The 15,711-nt window shown below is 40.9% G+C and overlaps 1 protein-coding gene across 1 annotated transcript in view; it reads left to right on the plus strand.

The window, feature by feature from the left end:
* The first annotated feature begins 579 nt into the window (after positions 1 to 579).
* Positions 580 to 15,711, plus strand: part of oxsr1b (oxidative stress responsive kinase 1b) — a 37,339-nt gene continuing 22,207 nt past the window's right edge. Inside the window, exons 1-3 of the mRNA XM_062441198.1 lie at positions 580 to 771; positions 7,849 to 7,961; positions 14,637 to 14,742. Of these exons, the coding sequence (XP_062297182.1) occupies positions 702 to 771; positions 7,849 to 7,961; positions 14,637 to 14,742 (289 nt within the window). The 5' untranslated portion in view covers positions 580 to 701. The remainder of the gene's footprint in view (positions 772 to 7,848; positions 7,962 to 14,636; positions 14,743 to 15,711) is intronic.

Raw genomic sequence — 15,711 nt, forward strand, 5'->3', positions numbered from 1 at the left:
TACGCCCCCTTTTCATACGGTTTGATCCATGGGGGTTTTGTGCCCTAAATTTGGCCTGTCAGGTAGCACTTCACAGGCAGTTTAACAGCTAAATATGCTCCACCAATCAAGTTGTTTAGATAAGGAACTAACTGTGAATTATTGGAGTGGGTTATGCCATATTCTCAGCTAAAGAAATATGATTTTTTTCTGCTACTTGGCAGGAATATAATGCCTGAAAGACCTAATAAAGGGAAAAGAGTCGCCACACAATGACAGCCCGCCATTAGAAGTGTGGCGGAACCTTAGCTCATTACTTATCCCACATTTAAACACTCTTTGTATTGTTTACAATACAAAGAATATCTTCATCCATAGATAAAAGCTTCTGTCTCAATCTGTTTTCACATTGCATTTCAACGTTGGCCGTTCACCAACCAATGTATTTTCGTCGTCACTGACAACAGCACAGTGTGCGGTCTGAAGTGCCACACCCAACATGTCCGCCGGGAAGGTCCACATTAGCTCAGTAGGAATGCGGTGGGCGGGGCTGCTAGGCTAGTGTCAAACTTTGGGAATGACAGGAGTGCTGCAGGATTCGCAAAGAAGGGGAAGTGTCGCCCTTGTTGGTGCTGTTTGGACTACTTTGACATCTTTTTACGCACGTCTTTGGATTCACCACCTTTTTTACACATAGCACGGCCTCAACAGACTCCTCAGCCATGTCGGAGGACCTGAGCTCCCAACCGTGGTCCATCAACAAAGATGATTATGAGCTACACGAGGTGATTGGTATGTGATCCTTACCTTGTTAGCTTAACGTACAGTTAACTGACTGTCTGTGAATTGCCGCCGTTAGCTCACTAAAAGGGGGGTTGGTTACTACCCCTAACATAAGCCGTAGCGTCTTTGAAGTATGAAAACGAGCAGAAGGCATCTTCTTTTTCTTGAGCTAGAGTTGAGTTCATCGCGTGTGGCGACCAGGCAGTCCCAGCCGGGCGGTGTTGTGCCTTGGAGTCAACGGAGTGTCTCCAGCGAGAGCGGCAACTCCGTCTGCCGGGGCTATGCCGAAGTAGTAACCGAGCGCTATAACGTTACTGACTATTTGCTGGAAATAAACCGCTTTCATTGACCTATTGGTTATCCGTGTGACTAGCTAATTTAATAATTTCATTAATGTGTTCTAAGTAGAGGGCATGCTATGTATGATTTTATATGAATATTATCTATATCGTCAGTTTATATATATCAATCAGTCTAGTTAGGACGGAACCCAACCGGCACAGTATAAATGACATTATGAATAACATATTCACAATTTCATCCCTTTTCTATAGGAAAGACACATTATTGTATTGTTGCACCCCAAAGAAAAATGTCAGCCTCGTAATGGTAGATAAATCATCTTACATTTATACTGTGTGAGTTCACGCCCATTTTCAATTAGCATATACTCAAGCACAGGACTTTACCCAAAAACACTGTTGGTGCCCATGCAGAGTCCAGTGATCATACTTCATGGTCCTTCCCAGAGTAGGGTATTGTTTTGGGCAATTAATCCAGTTACGCAGAACTTGTTGGAAAGGATTAATCAGTATTATGGGGGTGTCAAACCCTGTCCCTCACAGAAAACTGGAAAAGACATGTAATAAATTGTGGGGTAACATCACCAAATATTACTTCTTTTTTTTTCTTTTTTTTTTACCTTGTCTGGGATTTAACCATTTCATAACAAAGTAATTACTTTGTATCTGTGCCCAATTTTCTCTTTCCACTCCAGTGTGACAAGAGGAGTATTACACCTTTCTTCTGCAGTGTCAAACCTCGGAGAGTCCTGAGACGGCCTGAGGAATGACAGCTTTTACTTGTGAAGTTATGAAATGCCCCACCCCACAAATAGCTGACCTACCTCTGGCTGACTTTGTGAAGAGGGAGAAGTAGAATAAGAAGGAGTGTGTAACATATAAGCAAAGTATTGTCCTCCCAAATCACTTAGTTTGTGCCCCTGGTTTACTTTACCCAAGCAGTGCATGTTTCCTGTACGTTTGGAATCTGTGTGTTTATAGAGGGCCCATTCTGCAGGCCCTAAATTAACCTTTTTGTGTACTTTTCAGAGAGTTGAATTTAACCCATTTCTACATTTCCCCTTAAATTTCTTGGAAAATTTGAACTGGGGTACCACATAAGATAGCGCACTGCAATTTAGCATGCACACTGAGATAAAGCCCCTCTTGTATAGAAACCAGCTCTGTGGCTTTTTCTTACGCAATATGTCACACAAATTGTCAACATTGGTTTGAAACTGGTACGGCTATTTCAAGGTTGGACTGCAGCGTGCATGCATGCATGCTTACTTAACTTAGGGCTAGGAGAAGTGATTGATGATGATTATCAGCTTAACTTCAGAAATGAATTGTGCAGTTAGCCCAGTTTCTTTGCCTAGTTTTATAAATTATACTTGGTCCTTGAAAGTAAATTAGTTGGTCAACATTGTACTTCATCTAAATTAGCTTGTGTGAATCTGTGTCCTCAGGCTCCCCGTGAACACAACTTAAACAAGAAAACTCCTCCTGTTTAGCATCTGCTTCTGTTCATATTAAACCTTGCCAACAGTCCTGTGGAGCTCTTTCTCCCTCTGTCTTCTTTCTCTTTCTCTCTCAGCACTCACACAGTCATTGCTTGATTACCATACTACCAACACAGCTTTTTCAGTCTCAGTCAGTCGCTGCAGTTTCCTCTTTTAGGCCTACTACTAGATCAGTGATTGGTTAAAATCAATGCCATCTTTCCTTGGGGGGGGGTTACTCTGAATTGAAATCACTCTTTTCCTCAAGTTACTGTCCTGACATTTGCCGTCAGGGTTGCCCTCAACATACCGCAAGGAATTTAACTTGAGCAAGGTATGAGATAGAAGCCTCAATATTTTGGATTCCCAAACAAATTGCTTAAGTTTTAAAGTTTGCACTGTGGTGTCACGTTTGGACGGCACATGTTCGAGGTTACTCCATCGGTTAGGAGTGGGTTGTGGTGGTGTTTTGGGGTGTGTATTTGGGGAGAGGGTGGATAAATACAAGCACAGTATTGAGTGCTGCAGATTACCAAAAATATTTCAGGCTGCTGTGTGTATTTGAAAGTTTATATAAATGGATGTTTTAATTTAGATATTTTGCTGATTGCAGTGCCAGCTCAAAAAGCGCTGTGTGTCTCTTCATCATTACTTAAGGCATCAACAGGTAGCCACCAGTCAATACTGCTGGTAAAAGCAGGAAGGTGTAGCATATGATGACTGAGCAAGGCTGCTTATAGCTCTGCTCAGCTGGGAATAGGTGTTGTGAGGCTGGCCCTGCTCGTCCAGCATGCCCAGTAGACCTATTGTTTTGGTACCTTCCCCAGGGAAAAATGACTTGTTATTACTTGGTTCACATCCACTGTTTTCACCACAGTGAGCTTTGGATCACACTGAAGAAAAAAAGTACAGCTTGCGCTCTCACTCTGGATGAGACTTTGGGTCATTCATATTGGCAAAACTGGATCGGAAAATTTCTGCTCCCACTGTTTGTATCCACCGGCAACCATGTTTCCTCCCTGTTGCATGTCCTGTCCCTCAGTTGGTTTTTGAAAACTGATGATTGGGTTCAAAGGAACTTACCACAACAGCACGCAACCTTCTGCCTCACATTTCTCTCAATTAAATGTTCACGTCAAGGTTTAAGCCACATTAATTGTATTGTATCTCCGGATATTGGAGGAGTGCATGCAGGGAGGCCGTGACTGCATGCAATTGCAAGTCATGTGTGACATGTCTTTGTACCTTTTAAGTAATGTGTGGAATGTCAGCCAGGTATGCAGAGGAAATGTAATCAAAAAACGACTGACGTCAGGAAGAACTGGCCCGGCGAGGGCAGGAAAGACAAACTGAGTGCTGCTGCCACACTGCTGGTCATAACTACTGAACGGGGACATTGACATAGCCCTCACGTAGTGACCATTAAGAAGCTAATTCCAGGCCAAGCTAATCTGATAAGATATTATTGTATGGGCACGATGTACCTTTTACGGTTAATGAACTAGAACAGTGCATGTCCTGTCTCAACCTTACCAAGCCCTTTTTGACCAATATCTTCGCCTATTCGTCAGGAAAATGATGGCCCCATAATGTGAGGTATTATTTTATTCAGGGTCTGTATCTCATGAGAAGCAGTCCATAATGACTCATGAATGAAACCTTGATATTAAAATGGCCTCTTGGTATTTCCATGGTCTTTAAACAGCTTTAATAAGTGTAACTAAAGCCTGTCATTCTGTTTGTTATATTCCTCTGTGTTTTGATATCTTGCTTATTTATTAGACTTCAGAGAGGAATGCAAACATTTGTGTACTTGGATGTTGACTCCCAAAAGAGCAAACATGGCAGCCTGATGATTAATGGCAAGTCCTCACCAGAGTATGGAGACTCAACAGTTAAGGTCATCATTACCAAAAACCCTACTCTTGCATGTCACATTCATACATTTCAGGTTGTAGTATGATGCCCATAAGGCTTCCCATGTAGAGCTCGACTTGTTTTGAGGAAACATGCTTACAGAAAACATTGGCTGCTTTTATAAAGATCATGATTGTTTTGTCAATTTTATCTCACGCTGCCTGCAACTTTTTTCACTGTCTGGAGAAGATGTATTCCTCTATGTCTAGCGAGTTAAGCGATTGCTGTACTTTTAATTAAAACTGAATATGACAAACGATTATACATTTTTACAAAAGCCCATTTATCTAAACTGAAACTACTGAGTGAAACTTGAATTCAGAGTCACTGGAGGCCTGGATATTTGTGAAACTCAGCCGCATTAATTAAAGAAAGAAAAAACTAGGGATCAGTACTAGATCTTGAATAATTACTGGGATAATTATAGATGTAAATTACTGCAAACAAAAAAAACTATCTTTGGTTTGTAGATGTTTTCTTTAAATGTTTTTCTTTCCAATACATAGTCACACACACACAAAAGAAAAAGAGAACATCTCCATAAACTGCAGTTACTTTAGTAATGTCTATTTCTAGGTTTTTGTAATTACAGTCGACACCATGAAAAATGAAATAAAACACAAAGAGAAATTAAACATGGTAACAAAATGGAAATGGACAAACAGAAAAGCTTACATAATTCTCTCGGTCACATCAACGTGCCACATTTTCAGCTGGCAGCTGGATCATCTTCATTTGATTTTGCCTAATGTGGTAACTTAATATATAGATTTGATTTAGTTGTCCACATTCAAAACAAGCTCAGTCTATTTTTTTCTGTTTAACTGGAAATAGAAAAATATAGACAAAGAACTTTTGAAGTCATTTTTTTACTCGTATTTGTGAAAAGCTGAGTCCTATTTTGTTCATTCATTAATGAATTTACAAAAAAATAAAGGCTGCGTATCAAGGCTGCTTGATATTCAGCCTTTATGTCTGTGCCAGACAGTTTATTAGATTAGAAGTTGGCCTGAGTTTCTCAAAGCCCTGGCACTACTGCGGTGCTTCTCATTTTCTCTTTTACGTGCTTCCTCACATTCTCATGATAAGGATAATGATGATGTCAGTGAGAGTCAGTGTGAGGAGACGTGACGATGTGTGGCTCATCTTATATTATACGATTTTCTGTGACTTGTGTCTATTTAATGCCTTATAATAAAGTCTGCTTCATTACTCTGCGCTCATCGTGGAGTAATTACCTGATATGCAGCTTTGGTTAGAGCCTCAAAGGCCTTGTGAAGTATTGAATAATCATGTAACTGGATACAAACAGTAGAAACACAAATGCCCAGCAGGATAACCTTGTGCTAAGCTTGGAAGTGGCAAATATCAAAGAGTATCAGATTTATATTAACTCAAGGACCCAAATGGCAGCTTGACTGGGCTTCTGAAGGTCTAAATGGCTCATGGAGCCTTGGTGCCCTCTGACCTCAACAATTTCCCTCCTTTTTTTCCATCCTCTCTTCACATAAGCACACATGCTCTCCAGCTTGTCCAGCCACCCCTGACGACTGGCTGTTTGTTTGTGTGGAGGAATTTACACTCCATTGTGTACAGGGCAACTGGCTCCCTGTGGTCCAGCTGGGCTGAGTGAGCGCCCCATCACTGGCCCACCTCCAGAGGTTTGTTTAGTATTGGTGGAGGTGGAGGTTGTGTAGGTGGGGGGGCATTAGGATATATTTACAGCATGATCAGCCCCTTGGTTTTGAGCAATGGTCAATAGATGGTACCCACCAGAGCTGTTGGAAGACGTTGAGATATATTTGTGATGATTAAAGTGAATCGGACTGTAAATCTGTCATTGTCAATGTCAATGGATTATTGGAGATCAAGAGTCAGTGTTTAATCTCATGTTGAATAGCTTTATCCTGTATTATGCTCTGCTTCTTCTCGCACACAGCCTGAAGTTGTAATTATCTAGAATGAAAACAGTTAAATAAAATGGTTACGTCTTCAGGGACAGCTTTACTATTTAATTAAAATCAGGGAACTGTTTTTTTTTCTTTCTTTAATATAGCCCCCCATCTTTTTTAAACCTCCATACACTGCTGGCTCAATGAAAACTTACAAACAATGAGCACTTTGTTAATATTTGGGCAAGGCTAAGATGAGGGCAAAGGAGGTTAGGAAAAGCTTACTGGAGGGTGGACTAACACTCTTCCACCCACCAAAGCGTCTTGCCAGAAGAGAAAGTACTCCTAGCATCGCTTAGTGTCACGTATACACCGGAGATCTTGTGGAAACAGCCGTGTGCGTGTGCACGCATGCCGTTTAAATAAGAGCATTGAGGGGCCAGTGAAATAACCTCACACGATGCAGGAACAACAGGCGTACCTCTCCTGGGGAGGATTTCACTCAGATGATCACACATTATTCAAAAGAAAGATTAGCCCGCTGTTGTAGGATTTGAGTTTCTATCAGATTGTAATCTATGTGTTGTTTGCTAGTGCATCAAATGGTAGTAGAAGATGGCATAAATTTCCCACTGTTGCTATGACCCAACATGCTGCAAAAGCACATAAACTGAAGTTGATTGTTCCCAGGTCTTCAGAAAGTGCACATACTGTATGTTAGATTGTTTAGTTTTACTGCATACTGCTGTATATGACTGCACATATTATACTTTAGCCCCACTTATAGAGCTGCTGCTATAAGAGTCACTGTGAGGAGATGTTCCAATGTGTGTTGTATCTTATTTTAAAAGATTTTTTGTTACTTATGTCTTCATTTAATGCCTCATAATGAGGTCTACATTGCCAGTCTGTATTCCCCCTGTGTGCATCATAGAGTAATTACCTGATATACAGCTTTGTTAGAGCCTTAGAGGCCTACAGGATTGAATAATCAGGTTCCAACACACTGCAGTGTTCTGCAAAGTCTTAAAAGCACAGGAAACTGTGTTGTTTGAGTGAGCTGTGACTCTGATCTTTACATTGTGCCAAGAGTATAAAGTCCAGGAAAAAGGAGACATTTCCAAACTGCAGACTTTGGTCCTGTCTGAGATGAGCCTCAGGAGATGTGCTTGGTTTAGCAGAGTCACCGGCCCCAATCAGACCTGCTTCATCAGTCGGGATTTGGAAAAGCTCATTCATAATTGATGACGGTTAAGCTGTACCGAAAAGAAATCGGATGAACTGTCAAAGCAGAACTCTGTTTAACTTTCTTGAACTCGGGAGGACTTTATGGTAATGGATAAAAGTTAGGTTTATAATCCTATAGTCTAGTAATCATGGTTTTTGAATGTAGACAGGGGTTAGAGAAGAGGCATACAGAGCCTAAGGATGTGACCATAACTTGGATTGTACTTGTTTTATGTAACAAAGCTGAGTCGATTTTCTCTGTTTTAGGGAGTGGAGCCACCGCGGTGGTTCAAGCAGCCTACTGTTTACCACGCAAGGAGAAGGTGGCCATCAAACGCATCAACCTAGAGAAGTGCCAGACTAGTATGGACGAACTCTTGGTAAGACACACACACACACACACACACACACACACACACACACACACACACACACACACACACACACACACACACACACACACACACACACACACACACACAATGCTCATCAAATGCACATTAAATTGAGCATTTTTGTGGCCTTGTTACTTTTCATGTGTGATCAAAGGCAGCTACTCGCTTCCAGCACAAGATTGCATTTAGGGCTTTGTCTCTGCGGTCTGCACGTGTGCACAGAGTTAGTTCCACCTCTGCTTTTCATTACTCGTTTTCTCCCAGTCCTCCTCCAATCATCCCTGTCACTTCAAACACTATTCTGGTTGTTCTCTGAAGGAGTCTCCACTCACTGCCAGGAAACTATTAGACCACCGTGGGACATCTTCCTGAAGGCTGTATTGTGTCGTCATTACCCTCAATGCAATCTTGCTCCGCTGCTCGGCACATCATTAACTGTACGACATGTGGTTTATGACTTAGCTCAAGAGGTGGAAGTATTATATCCCTGCATGTAGACACAATGTAGACAATTGTGTGTTCATTTGTGGTTAGCATCCTTTGGAGATGGCAAATAGTTTCTCACACACAATATTTTATTTTTTAGTATTTGCCAGACCATCTATTTAATTTGTGCTTTATTTCACAGTTATCACGATGATCAGAACTTTTTTTTTGAGTTAGAAAATTAGAAAATTGACACATTATAGAGCAAAACTATGTTTTAACTTTGTGTTAAAATGAACCGTTGTGTTCCAGAGCACCCACAGATACCAGACCTCAGTTTTTTGGTCCAGCAGTGGTAAATGAACTGTTATTAACTTAACCCAGAGGCGTGATTGATGGATTTTTCCAGTCGTCTCTCGTAGCTCCATCCAAAAGTCTGGGAAAGTAACCTGTGGGGCAATAAACATTGTGTAAACTTATATGTGCGCATGAAAGATTATGGCTAGAGATCACTGGCAGGTTTCTCATTCTCAATACTTGCTGGCAAACTGAGGAGGAGGAACTCTTCCCCACCCAACCCCCCGATTTCTGGAGGATGAATCAGGGGAATGTTGCTCCCGGATTCTCAGAGCAGGCGGTCAAATGGAATACAGCGAGGTCAGATTTCCTGCCTGTTGTTGCGACCCCCCGCCCCACCTCCCCAAGCCTGCTGGGTGCCCGGTTAAATGGCGAGGAAGCATTAAATTGAACCCAGATTGCCTGTTTTTTTTGTTTTTGTTTTTTTAAAGAAGAAGCTTTAAAAGAGGTTGCCACAAGCTTTTAAAGAAGTTTTTTACTGTGAAATTCTTCTATATCAGAAGTGCAGTAATCTGTCATGTCATCGTGTCTCTATATGCTGTGGTATGTCGTAGTTATTCCTGGCACAGTGATTTGATGGACAGGCGCTTTTGAGGTACTCAAACTGGATCAGATGAAGGGGGTGGTTTGTTTACAATTTGAGTGTGGTGCGTTTGGAATACCCTCTTGCATAATTACTAATAACTAATTACTAATTTTAATTATTTATAGAAACTTATGAGAAAACTTAGATCAATTATACAATTATATTGTCGATAAAGTGTTCCTGTGTGGCAATTGCTTGGTTTTACTATATAGCACAAATCAATTTTTGGCTTTTAAATACCTTAAAATATATTTTTCATGGTCACCTAAAAAGATAGTGTGGAGGTAAAAATAGTTATTTATTGGACAGGAAGTTTGTATTGAGCTCAGTTAAATGATCCTGAGGCATGTTTGTATCATTTGCATTAAGTTTACTTTTTTAATAATAAAGGCCCATCAATTGCAGACCGGCAGCTTCTCCATTCCCCAATAAGTTTGCGTTTGTGTGATTGGGTCACGGCGAGTGTGTGTTAGGCTCTGAGTAACCGATAGTGACGCAACATTGCTGCTATAGTGGCTCCTCTGTGTGTCTGCCATCAGTGTGATTCTGTGGCACCAGTTTGTGACCTAGCACTGTATTCAGTTTGCAACAATAGGTCATTTATTTATTTTTTTGCTCAGTTTCATGGTCCTTAGACACTCCAAATGCTTAAAAGATGAGACCTAATGTAGAAAAATGCAAACTGTCACAGATGGGTTTATTTCCTGGAGTATCTATGTGCATAGATCATTTGTTGGCTACATCAACTAAAAGGGGGCTTTTGGTTCAGATTCTGCATGACGTCAGTGTACATTTATAGACCCATCACACTATGGAATAGGCTGTCTTCAGTTGTTTTTATTAGACAAGTAAATCTTACATCACTCATGTCACAGAGAAATTGCATTTTAGGAGCATCTAGCTTCCCCTATTTTGCCAATTTCCTGCAAACATGTGAGTATAGGATAGTGTGTCATGTCAGGGAGATACTGACTGTATGAATCTATGCAGTAAAAGAAAAACACTTTGAAAGGTGTGGTCTGATGTTGTTATTGATTTTTACCTGCTGTCTGCCTTCTTATCTTCTGGTTGATCTGTGTTTTTTAGATTGAGATGTGAATATGATTAATATGTAAATCTAAAGCTTAATAAATTCCAGGCTAACTCATGCAAATGCAGTGAGGAGAATATTATGGTAATGGTATGCAGCTTATAAATATAACATGGATGGTCATTATCACAAGTCACTTAACAATAATGTCCTACACAGGTCACCATATGCACTACTTCTGGTATCATCACTGAGTTATATTTGAAATTCTAATTTAATGAGTGAAGTATTGTTGCTGTGTGCTTTCAGTCATATTATGGCTTTGGAAAATAAAACCATTGTGTTGCAGGTGGTTTTGTGAGGTGTGTCTGTGGTGATATGCAGGTTGGAAGCATTGAATAAATCTGCTTTAGGATGAGGTCATTGCAACTAGGGATGTCCCGATCCAGCTTTTTGCACTTCCGATCCGATACCGATATTATAGCTTTTAGCATAGGCCGATACCGATACCGGCCGATCCAAGCATGTATTAAAGATTAAAGATATTTACTTATTTTGTTGTTATACTCATGTTGAAAAGGGTTTTACTCTTAATAACAAGTAGCCAACTTAATTAGGTTAGTTCGAATAATCCACAATGGTTGGTAATGATAAGCTGACCTGTTTATTCTTAACAGGGTTAAATAAACACAAAATAGACAAAATAATAAATAGTCAATTAACCACACAAACTGAATTGGCATCAGTGCTCTGCTCTTGAACAACAAGAGTGTTAACCAAGGCTTAAAAAGCCATCAGTGCAAACAATATTGTAAACTGTATTAAAAAAGCAAAACACACAAAAAAGCTGAGTAGAAAATAAATAGTGGGATGCTGGACAGGTCGCTAGGTGTGCTGAAAAACGCGGACCGGATTTAGGGGGAAAAGCTGAAAAAAACTGGAATGGATTACCTACATCGGTGCGCTGGAAAACACAGACCAGAGTTTTGAAAACAAACTGGATCGGGAGTCCGGATCGGGATTTTCCCGTGCAGGCCGATCCGATATTGATATGCATTTTTTTTGCTAATATCGGCGGCCGATCCGATCCAAATATCGGATCGGGACATCCCTAATTGCAACACCCACAGCTGCACACAAAGACCGCAAGAAAGACTGTCTGAACTATTTCCCTTCGTCTCTTCATAGTTATTTTTCTGAAATCATTAGTAAGCAGGAAATGAATCAAATATAATTTTAATAATCTATTAATTGCATGTAAAGTCAAGTAGAGTCATTATATATTTGATGGTTCGAAGAAATCACTTAAGGCTCTGGAAAGAGACCATTCTGTGTTAGAAACATGAGATGGGTGTATGCTGATGTTAAGATTAAAGTGTTTTTCTTAATGGTTTCCCTGACTGGTTGGATGAGCTTTATCTCTTGATAAAGATCACCATGTAGCTGATGTTAGGACTGAGGAAGTATTTTACCCATCTGTTCCACATGCCTGCATCAGTGGCTAATAAGTCCACACAAGAGACGTTACATAAACTACATGCATGATGTACCTCTACAGGAATGAGCGTGACAGATGCTGTACAGCAGTTGCCGGTGTCATCATGCATAAATACCAAACAAAAAACGTGATTTTAGCATTGAGACGTCCGCAAAATATTTTCATAGAGGAACATTTCATCCAGTGTCAATGGTTACACATTGGAGGTTGCACGGATAGAAGTAGTGTGAAAGGTTTTAGCCATGAGAACATCTCCAGTGTCTTTGCTGCAGCATAGGTTTACAGTGACCTAATCCTCACAACAAAGAGACTCTCTGATTCTCACATTGTCTGCTGGAAAAGATGGGAAAACCTGCCAACTGCCAGACCACGATATCCTCCCTGTTATCCCATTGTTTTTCTTCTCTGGGGTTACCCTGGCCCGCAGAGCTGCTGTGACCTGCCTCTTCCACTGTGCTGAGAACAGAGGGGGGGTGTTATGCTCAACTGAAGCCAGTTAGTAGCCAAGAGGCAATATCATTTATTGTTCTCTCTCAGCCTGTAGTATCCAGAGAAAGAATGATAGGGGAGGCATCTTCGCAGAGCTTGTCATCTGGCCCGGCAGACTGGAAGTTATTAGACCGCTTGATAATGAAAAAGGCTTCGGTTCAAAAGCGGAGTGGTATGTGGGCTCACCTGTTGGTCAGAGGATTGTTGCTGGTCAAGCTTAACCTTTTGCACCAAAGATTTCTCTCCACAGGACAATTGTTCTCTGTGGATTTGTGTGCATTTAAACATGTCTATACCTGTTATGGACCAGTGGGTTTGTTTCATTTACAGTCTGTATCCACCCTTATTATGACTCAGTTCACGTCCTTCTTTTTGCTTTTTGTCAAGTGCTTTCTAACGGCATCATGATGTCACCTGCCTGCCCTAGCCTTGCTTGGCAGAGGCACTCACTGAAGGCCACAGGCTCAATAGTGATGAGTCAACAGCGGAGGCATACTGCTGCTAATGCACATTGTGTTAGCTAAGCAGTTATGCTAATGGACCATCAGCCTTTGATTGCTTGACCCATAAGCACATATTGATTGATCACCTTTAACAGATGTTTTCAGGTTGAGTGTTAAGGTTTCTCTGTTGACAGGCCTGCGGTTTACCTGTCATGGTACAACACTCAATAGCTGTCTTCAATAACGCTGAACTATTGGGGGATATAGTCTACTCGTTTGTGGGGAAACCTGCAATCAGATGAGATGGCTGATATCGATTTCACCTTTGTGCACCCGCTACAGATATACTTAGCACCAAGTAAAGGGGGAATTGCTGGCCTTGCTCCATGAAAAGTAAAAAACAAACAAACATAAGCTTCTATTTGCCAAAATATTCCTTTTTAAATGTAAAAAAACCAAAAACATTGGCATTTAAGAAATTAGTTAAACAATTAATGGATTATCAAAACTGTTGTTAATGAATATTCAGTTTTTTGGTAATTAAATTCATTTTCAAAAGAGCTCATTTACAACACATTTGCAAGAGCTGCAATGTTCATCTGTCCATTAGTTGATTGACAGAAAATTAGTCAGCAACTGTTTTGATAATCAAATCGTTGTAGTTTTTTTTTTTTTTTTTTTAATCCTAAAATGCAAAAAACATTAGTTGGTTTCAGCTTCTCAAATGTGGTGATTTTATATTTTGCTTTGTCAGACATGATAGTAAACTGAAGATCTTTGGGTTTTTGTTTGTTGAGTGGACAAAATATAACAGGCATTTTTCACTTTTTTCTGAATCATTAGTTGTAGCTGTACTGCTAAAAGCTTTTTACAGAATTATTCTTGAATAGTTCAAAACTGGTTGTATTACTGTCCTAATACTCTTTACATCTCACTTCAGGTCTCTCTTTAGCAGTAATATGTTTAAAGATTGCAACAAGTTCAGAGCTGCTGTGGTTGAGCCAATCTCCTATAACAGGTTTAGTCATTTATCAAGTGCCACAAAACAAAATAAAACCACTGTGAATCACTAGTCCCACCTCTGACGCCAGCCAGACTTTCTTTTTTCTTAGGAAGCTTGTCTATCCTCAAATGACTTTGGGACTGGTGCTGAAGTGATGGATTAGACCTCTGTGCCAGCATTACCTCAGCCTTGCCTGCTTTCCAAACACACACACACACACACACACACACACACACACACACACACACACACACACACACACACACACACACACACACACACACACACACACACACACACAAGAAAGAAAGAGCTTTGCGGCTGTATAAAGGGCTGAGCACCGGCTGTTTTCTCACTTCTGCATAGATATGCATTATATTGACCTAGCCTATTTCTCTACCGACTCCTGACGTCATTAAGATCTTAAGTATTTTTCACTAAATTTCAAAAATAGCTGCAGCATCAAAGGCGTAGGCATTTATTGTGACTGTCTTCATTTTATTTCCTCCCGGCTGTTCCATACCTTTAGTGAAGGACAAATGAGAATAATAAAGCAGTAGGTGCTGGGTGTGTAATGGATAGAAATATAAAGAAGATTTCTGTTAGCTTGTTTATTTCAGCACCAGTAATTAGATTAATGAATAACAATAGTTAATAAAATCACATTGGCTCTGATACAAAAACTCAACCCATCTCCACCAAATGATGATGTGACACAGTGTTTACAGATTACACCAGCTTTATTGGATTAATGACAAATGGATAGTAAAAACTGCCTTCTCTGCAGTCCAGTATTAATGTCTCTCATTTTGTGTTTTCCTCCAACAGAAAGAGATTCAGGCCATGAGCCAGTGCCACCACCCCAACATCGTGTCTTACTACACCTCATTCGTAGTGAAGGACGAGCTGTGGCTGGTCATGAAGCTGCTCGGTGGTAAGTACATTTCTTCCTCTATTGTCTGTCCAATCTCTTATTACACTCTGCTCATACCTTTTCAATCTGAATGTTTAGATCCCGGAAAAATAAATAATTCCGAAGTATATGGCTGGCCTCAAGTCATATCAAGGAGGCCCAGAAATGTTTGGCGGCACTGCTCGTGGTGATGAGAGAGGGACAGTATGAAGAGGAGGGCTAGTTGCTGCCGGTGATGTTAACTGTGATTGTAGGGAATGTGACAGCACTGATCCTCATTGTGTTCCTCGTGAGCTGCAGCTCTTTCCGGCTTTAACTATGTACCGTGCAGAAGCTAATGACAGAGCAGAGGTAATAACAGCCCGCAGGCCGGAGTCATGGCATCCATGTGGCAGACCTGCAATTAAATAGTGAGAGGAGCACGAGGAGGAGGCCACCATGGAGAAAAAGACCTCAAAATGCAACAGTTGCATCTGAATCTGATTACATTGATGCTTTTAGTTCCCTCAGGAACATATAAAATCAATTGGCATCTTACTGAAGTTGCTAATAGTAACAAATGGAGTATTTGAGCCTCTGAATCAACCTGAGAGCTCTACAGGAAGAATTGCCTTTACAGCAGACATGTGGGAGCAAATATTTGACAAGCAAGAAACAGAGGGCTCCTCTAACTCAGTGGTGACGACAGCCTGATGAGAGTCATCTGTTTACAAAGAGGCAAGAAATTGCCACTCGTCTCTCCATTAATCCTGCTTTCAGTCTCACACACTCAATTATACAAGTACAAGTGTATACAGATACATGCGCACACTAAACATTTACACTTTGTTTCTACCCTCCCTCGTTCCCCTCTGGCCCCCAGTATACAAGGTCCCACTGTAATGGATAGTGCCCAGGTGGCATGCCTGGCTCCCTTGGATACACTTGAGTCATGAGTCGCTTGGCAGCCGATTCGCAGCTGGGCCCGGGGCACAGTGCCCGTCGAGCGAC

Source organism: Scomber scombrus, chromosome 20 (assembly GCF_963691925.1).
Source record: "Scomber scombrus chromosome 20, fScoSco1.1, whole genome shotgun sequence".
In the NCBI taxonomy this organism is placed as follows: domain Eukaryota; kingdom Metazoa; phylum Chordata; class Actinopteri; order Scombriformes; family Scombridae; genus Scomber; species Scomber scombrus.